We start from the raw sequence: 7,478 nt of genomic DNA, 5'->3' as shown, positions 1-7,478 counted from the left end.
CAGGGCCTCCCCTGGCGGCGCCCCAACTAGGTTCGGACTCCCTCAGGGTCACCTGCGATGGCTCCGCCCCCCGGTCCCCATCCCCGCCTGCGCCAGCTGATGGCTCACCAGCGCCACCTGCCGGGCTCCTGCAGGCCGGTGCCTCAGCCCGCGTGGGACACTCACCCTGTCCCACGCTCCCTGCTCTCAGCCGGACAAGGTCCTGCTCTTACCGACCACCTGCCTCCCGCAACCTCGCCCCACAGTCCGTGCACACGATCCTGCGGCCACTGAGCACACGTTCTCCCAGGTTCTAGAAGCACCGCCTGACCAGGTGCTGCCCGCCGGCCGGCACCCACCGCACACCTTCCCGGACACCTCTCAATCTGCCTTCATCCTGTGCCCTCGCATCTCCCAGAAGCCAGCCTGCTCTCCGCCCTCTGGGGCAGCAGAGTCTTGGCCTGAGAACACGGGCCCCCCACTTCTGATCCGGGCCCTTCTGCTCACTTTGTATGGGTGTTGGTGTTCACTCGTGCCTCGGTTTCCCCATCTGTAAAATGGGAACAACAGTTCCCACTTCACAAGGTTAAGGGTCACGGAGTTAACATGTACAGACTTTCAGGGCACCTGCGTGGCTCGGTCGGTTAAGCGTCCGACTTCAGCTCGGGTTGTGATCTCACGGTTTGTGAGCTCGAGCCCCACGTCGGGCTCTGTGCTGCCAGCTCCGGGCCTGGAGCCTGCTTCGGATTCTGTGTCTCCCTCTCTCTCTCTGCCCCTCCCCAATTGTGCTCTGTCTCTCTCAAAAATAAACATTTAAAAAAATGTACACAAACTTGTTCCAAATAGCTGCGGGCACAGAAGAGCTATTACACACGCCTGTTTGCACATACACCAAAAATAAACGCAGCTCCCAAGCTATCCGTTGGTTGATGCATTCGGAACAGAGTTATTTCCCCAAATAAAGACAATATGAAAAAATAGGCCCATGATTTCTCTGAGTGCTGAGAGGCACGGGAAGTAACAGTAAGGAGCCGCAGACGGACGCTGGGAGCGGAGGGCGGGTTTCAGGGGTGACTGACCCTCCCAGGTCATAAATGGGCTAAGCTACCCGCCGCGGGCCCCTGACCAGCTTCCTCAGGGACGCGCTCCAGCAACAAGCGGACAGGCTTTTCAGGCCTCGTGATGAACAGCACACAGCCCGAGGTGTATATAAACCCCAAACACCCTGAGCACCCACCACACCCACACCCACACCCACTCCCTCCTGCAGCCCCACCGCCCCCGCCATGGCCGCGTCCACCCTGTCCGTCTGCTCCAGCGACCTGAGCTATGGCAGCCGCGTCTGCCTGCCCGGGGCCTCGGACTCCTGCCCCGACTCCCCCTGGCAGGTGGACGACTGCCCAGAGAGCTGCTGCGAGCCCCCGTGCCGCGCCCCGGCCCCCTGCCTGACCCTCCTGTGCGGCCCCTCCTCCCCCTGCCGGGGAGACTGCTGCACCCCTGCGTGCTGCAAGCCCGTCTGCTGCACCCCTGTGTGCTGCAAGCCCGTCTGCTGCACCCCTGTGTGCTGCAAGCCCGTCTGCTGCACCCCTGTGTGCTGCGAAGACTCCCCCTGCACAACCTCTTCATGCTGCCAGCCGTCCTGCTGCACCTCCTCCCCCTGCCAGGAAGACTGCTGCACCCCTGCGTGCTGCAAGCCCGTGTGCTGCACCCCTGTGTGCTGCAAGCCCGTCTGCTGCACCCCTGTCTGCTGTGAGGACTCCCCCTGCACAACCTCTTCATGCTGCCAGCCATCCTGCTGCACCTCCTCCCCCTGCCAGGAAGACTGCTGCACCCCTGCGTGCTGCAAGCCCGTGTGCTGCACCCCTGTCTGCTGCAAGCCCGTCTGCTGCACCCCTGTGTGCTGCAAGCCCGTGTGCTGCACCCCTGTGTGCTGCAAGCCCGTGTGCTGCACCCCTGTCTGCTGTGAGGACTCCCCCTGCACAACCTCTTCATGCTGCCAGCCGTCCTGCTGCACCTCCTCCCCCTGCCAGGGAGACTGCTGCACCCCTGTGTGCTGCAAGCCCGTCTGCTGCACCCCTGTCTGCTCTGAGGACTCCTCCTGCTCAGCCCCCTCCTGCTGCCAGCCCAGCCCCTGCTGCAGACCCTCCTCCTGCGTGTCTCTGCTCTGCCGCCCCGTGTGCAGGCCCGCCTGCTGCACCCCTGTCTGCTGCAAGCCTGTCTGCTGCACCCCTGTGTGCTGCAAGCCCGTGTGCTGCACCCCTGTGTGCTGCGAGGACTCCCCCTGCTCAGCCCCCTCCTGCTGCAGACCCTCCTCCTGTGTGTCCCTGCTCTGCCGCCCCGTGTGCAGGCCCGCCTGCTGCACCCCTGCCTCCTCCTGCTGCCGCCCGGCCTCCTGCGTGTCCCTGCTCTGCCGCCCCGCATGCTCCCGCCCTGCCTGCTCCCGCCCTGCCTCGGCCCAGAAGTCCTGCTGCCAGTGATGTGGCCAGCCGTCACTGTGGGGACCCCCAGCGCTCCCACCTACCAGCCTCCCAGCTGCTTTGGGGTCTGTCTCTTAGGCCCCTGTGAAGTATAGACAGCAGCCCCTCCTCTCAGGCCTGGGTGGGAGGGGGTTCCCACCCAACTCAGGATGACTCTTCCCACCTCCCTGCCACACTCCTCCCGGGGTCCCAATGGTCATGACTTGCGACCACGTCCGAAGCGCAGGCCACAATGGCCTCCCCTCCTCGGAAGCTGCTTGGGGAAACCTAATAAACGTGCTTGCATTAACCCCGTGTCACCTGGTTCTCTCGGGGCCAATCCTAGTTGAACACCCAGCCGGTCCCCGCAGAAGTGAGGACCGGCTGCCCTGTGGTCCTCGGCCACACCAGCCCTTCCTCAGGGCCCCGCCTCTCACTGGCCTGGCACGGGGCTCCCGTCCCGCAAGATCTGGGCCAGTCACAGGCATGGTGGCCGTGGCCGCGGCCCTGGCGGGTAGACCCTCAGGGACTCAGTGGCAGCCATCCCGGGCGCAGCAACCCTGGGCATCTCTCCCCTCTGCAGGGAGCCCGGCAGGACGCAGGGTTTGGCGTACTCTGGGGGGGAAGGGGGGGTGCAGGCGTCCAGCAAGCACCCCCTTGGCCGCCGGAGCCCTCCTGCCCCTCCTTCCTTCTCCAGCACCTAACACCCTCCTGTCTCCGGAGCTGCGTCCTCCGACCACACACACAGGGCCAAACGCCTTTCCCTCTGTAGTGATGATTAGAGCACAGCGCCCACCCCGCTCCCGGCCCAGAGCAGCCTGTGTCTGTCCCCTTCAGAGCAGAGCCTCGGCTCTCAGTGACCTCCTGCTGCACACCCTCCACGGAGACCCCCTTCCCCCCACCCTCCCACACCCCAGCCCCTGACCCAGCCTGGCACAGCCACCAAAGGCCCCCGTGCTCCCGTTAGTGTCACTCCTGCTCCCTCTCCTGTGCATCTGTCCCTGCAGAGCTGGCCCCGGCCTCTAGGACACAGCTCTTGACTTTTCCAGGGCCCCACCCTGACCTCCCTCCCCCTGCACCTTGGCTCTCTCTCCGGACACGTCCGGCTTCTCCTGGGCTCCAGGCCACATGTGCACCTCCAGATGTGACCCCCCCAGGACCTGCAGAAGTTGAGCTTAGGCTCATCTGAGCTGAACTGGCCCCCCCTCCAGGGGAATGGGGCTCCTGCCGTGGCCCTCCCATCCCCACCCCCACCCCCTGCCCGGCTGGCGGTTCTTCCAGGGAGAGGCCTTCAGGGTCTGTGCCTGCCTCCATTTCCCTGGTTCTGGCAACAGGGGTCCCTCGTTTGCTAAACAACACTGGGCAGATAAGACGGGGACCGAGAGCTGCAACGGGGCCAGGCCAGAAGATGACAGGCCCGCTGCTTGGAGGCCCCCCGTGGCTCGTGCACATCCCTCTAAGGAAGGTCCGGTAGGAGACGCCGCCCTTGCAGAAAGATGATGGGAACTCAACGACTGCGAGAGGACTCTGCCTTCCGGGGCCCCGCGCCCTTATGCCGATGGGCAGGGCAGGCCGGTGAGCGCCGGCACTGAGGTCACGTGGCAGAGCGTTTGCCCGTCCCCGTGTGGTCCTGTCCTCGCCCTGCAGCTCTGTGCCTGTGGAACAGCTAAGTCTGAGTGAGAAGAGCCAGCACGGACCTCCTGGAGCCCCCCTTTTGATCCAAAGCATCTAGGGAGTGAGGGCCTGCACGTGGTCTCCTGTAAAGGGAAGCCCCAGTGGGTGCAGGACAAGGCCGTCCAGTTCACCAGGACCTATGTCCCAGAAATCCATGCTTTGAACCTTACCACAGGGCCAGACGGTGACCGCCCTCCGGGACCTGAAGCCTCGGGCCCTGCTGTGCACCTTCCGGGCATACTCACGTGCCTGACAGCCGCTGAGAACCTTCTAGCTGATTGCATCATTCTCTAAGCTTAGTCTAAGCGACTATGAGCCCATCTTGCCACAGAGGGGACAGAGGCCCACAGAGTGCCCAGCTGATGTGGTTCAAGCCCCAGCAGTGGTGGGCAGTGGGCAGTGCAGGTAAAACATAGGTATGTTTGCAGGGACACGGCGATAGGCCACATAACGCTCCCAAAGACAGCTTCACCAGAACCCCAAACGGCACTTGTGACCTTGCATGGAAAAAAAGGACTTCGAAGGGTAACTGTGGATGGCTGACTAAATGCAGAATCCCACGGTGGGCAGGTGACCCGGGCCAGCCACGTGGGCCCTAGACATCCAGGGGCCGTCTGGGGTCCTTACACCAGAGAGGCAGACAAGGAGGAGGCGATGTGACGGGAGGCAGAGCTCGGGACGCTGTGGCCACAAGCCAGGGGGAGTCACCAAGCTGGAAAGGGCAGGAGAGACCCTCCTCCAGAGTCTCCCGAGGGGCAGGAGCCCTGCCCACACCCCGATCTCAGCTTGAGAGACCTGCTTTCAGAACTCTGGTCCCCAGAACTGAGAGAATAAATTTCTGTTGTTTTAAAGCATCGGGAGTGTGGTCATTTGTTACACCCAATCCCAGGAAGCAAATACACACGTGCACGGTCAAGTTTGTGTGATGAACGTAGCTTTCATCGTTTCTAAGGATTCTGGTTTGAAATGTCGCCGAGACAATGTAAAATAGCGGTAATAAGTTAAAAAATAAAATAAACCCTCAGCCTTCTAAGGAGTCTGGTCCAGCCACCCCCAAACCTGGCAGATACTCTAACCCAGTCGCGTGTGTACGGCCTCTGAGAGTCGGCTGCCCTCCCACCACCCCAGACCCCTCGCACGGCCACCACACCCCTGCACAGTGACTGAGATATCACAGAACCTCTGCGTGCTGGCCCCGCTGACTCCCTGAGCCCCACAGGCACCCTGCCTCTGGTTACCCACCTGTCTGTGTCTCCCCTCCCCCTCCTCCAGCAGAGGCCCTGGCCCAGGGCTGATCTACATCTGCTCGCCCACCCCCACCCTCCACGCCCCCACCCCCTGCTGTCCCAGCCCCTGGCTGTGCCTGGCACAAGAGCTTTTAGTGACTGTTTCCGGGACCCTGAATATCCCACAGGGGCATCCCGGGGGCCCACAGAGGGGACTCCAGGCTCAGCCCCAGGAAAGATACAATGGCAGGGAGAGAATGAGTGGCACGGGGAGGGAGGAGGAAGAAGGGGCAGAAGGAAACGCAACCAGCTGCTCGGCAAGCAAGCGGGGTTGGAGGGGGGTGGGGGGGGTGCGAAACCGGTCCACAGCCCAGCCGGGGGAGGTGAGGGGCACCACATGCCCTGCCCCACCACGCCCACCTTGTGGCCAGAGCCACAGGGGCCCTGGGAGCCCAGAAGTTGGAAAGGAGACACGCCAGGAGAATTATGGCGGCTGCCTGGCCAGGCACAGGCCCACCCCTCCCCCTTCCCATGAACTTGACCCCACATTACACAGCCCGTTCGTCCCCAGGCCACAGTCTTCCACCCAGGCAGTGGTCAGGCAGAGACAGCCCGCACCACGGCCAGAGCCCTCTCAGGCATTTCTACCCTCCCTTCATCTCTTTGCACTTGGTGACAAATGCAAAAGAATGGGGACCACGTGCCCCAGAGACGGGCACCCACATCAGGAGCTATTCCTGAGGCCAGAATCCGAGTCACCTCCCCTGTTACCATGTCTCTAAGACGACTGTCCACCGGCTGAGAGCCCACCCCTCCCCACACACCACATCCACCTGCCTCAGCTCCAGCCTGGCCTGATGGCCCCACGCCCACTCAGCAGACTCGCTCAGGACCCAACACACAGGGGCACATTTACGAGCTGGGTGGCATCTTCCGGGAAAATAAACAAGCCGTAATGAGGGGTCCCTGAAAACTGGCTCTAAACACCAACAAGGAAGGGGAAATGTCCCGAGCCTCTGCTGGGAAAACACACACACAGAGGGCTATAAAAGTGAGCCCGAACAGCTGGCACGCACACCCGCACTCACGCACACACTCACACACCCACACCCACTCCCTCCTCCAACCCACCGCCCCCGCCATGGCCGCGTCCACCCTGTCCGTCTGCTCCAGCGACCTGAGCTATGGCAGCCGCGTCTGCCTGCCCGGGGCCTCGGACTCCTGCCCCGACTCCCCCTGGCAGGTGGACGACTGCCCAGAGAGCTGCTGCGAGCCCCCGTGCCGCGCCCCGGCCCCCTGCCTGACCCTCCTGTGCGGCCCCTCCTCCCCCTGCCAGGGAGACTGCTGCACCCCTGCGTGCTGCAAGCCCGTCTGCTGCACCCCTGTGTGCTGCAAGCCCGTGTGCTGCACCCCTGTCTGCTGCACCCCTGTCTGCTGCAAGCCCGTCTGCTGCACCCCTGCGTGCTGCAAGCCCGTCTGCTGCACCCCTGTGTGCTGCAAGCCCGTCTGCTGCACCCCTGTCTGCTGCGAGGACTCCCCCTGCTCAGCCCCCTCCTGCTGCCAGCCCAGCCCCTGCTGCAGACCCTCCTCCTGTGTGTCCCTGCTCTGCCGCCCCGTGTGCAGGCCCGCCTGCTGCACCCCTGTGTGCTGCAAGCCCGTCTGCTGCACCCCTGTGTGCTGCAAGCCCGTCTGCTGCACCCCTGTGTGCTGCGAGGACTCCCCCTGCTCAGCCCCCTCCTGCTGCCAGCCCAGCTCCTGCTGCAGGCCCTCCTCCTGCGTGTCCCTGCTCTGCCGCCCCGCGTGCCCCCACCCCGCCTGCTGCACCCCTGCCTCCTCCTGCTGCCGCCCGGCCTCCTGCGTGTCCCTGCTCTGCCGCCCCGTGTGCCCCCGCCCTGCCTGCTGAGGCCACCATTCTGATGGGCACGTCCCCCCAGGGCCAGCTGAGCACTCTGGGGACCCCCGGCTCTTCCCTGCCTCCTTCAGGATCTAACCCAGCGCAATCTCGGGCACACAGGTCAGCGTGAATGTTCACCATCTTCGGAGCCTAATAACCAGGGCCGAGCCGGTTCGCAGCCTCACATCACGACCAGATGAACCGGAGACAGCCCTCCCCTGTTACTGAAAGGCCCCCAGGCTGTTTCTG

General features: G+C 63.8%; 2 protein-coding genes across 2 annotated transcripts; both read left to right on the top strand.

Moving 5' to 3' along the window:
- Positions 1-1,250: 1,250 nt before the first annotated feature.
- On the top strand, positions 1,251-2,456 carry LOC122198578 (keratin-associated protein 10-7-like). Its single transcript, XM_042903280.1, has 3 exons — positions 1,251-1,768; positions 1,841-2,180; positions 2,253-2,456. Exons 1-3 carry the CDS (start codon positions 1,266-1,268, stop codon positions 2,454-2,456), a joined length of 1,047 nt encoding a protein of 348 aa, XP_042759214.1. The 5' UTR covers positions 1,251-1,265.
- A 4,020-nt stretch (positions 2,457-6,476) lies between these two features.
- Positions 6,477-7,238, top strand: LOC122198587 (keratin-associated protein 10-7-like). Its single transcript, XM_042903293.1, has one exon. The coding sequence runs from the start codon at positions 6,477-6,479 to the stop codon at positions 7,236-7,238; it is 762 nt and encodes a 253-aa protein (XP_042759227.1).
- Positions 7,239-7,478: the final 240 nt, after the last annotated feature.

The sequence above is a fragment of the Panthera leo genome, chromosome C2, assembly GCF_018350215.1.
Source record: "Panthera leo isolate Ple1 chromosome C2, P.leo_Ple1_pat1.1, whole genome shotgun sequence".
Lineage (NCBI taxonomy): Eukaryota > Metazoa > Chordata > Mammalia > Carnivora > Felidae > Panthera > Panthera leo.
The sequence above is the reverse complement of the archived record's forward strand: the minus strand, read 5'-3'. Positions and strand labels throughout refer to the sequence as shown.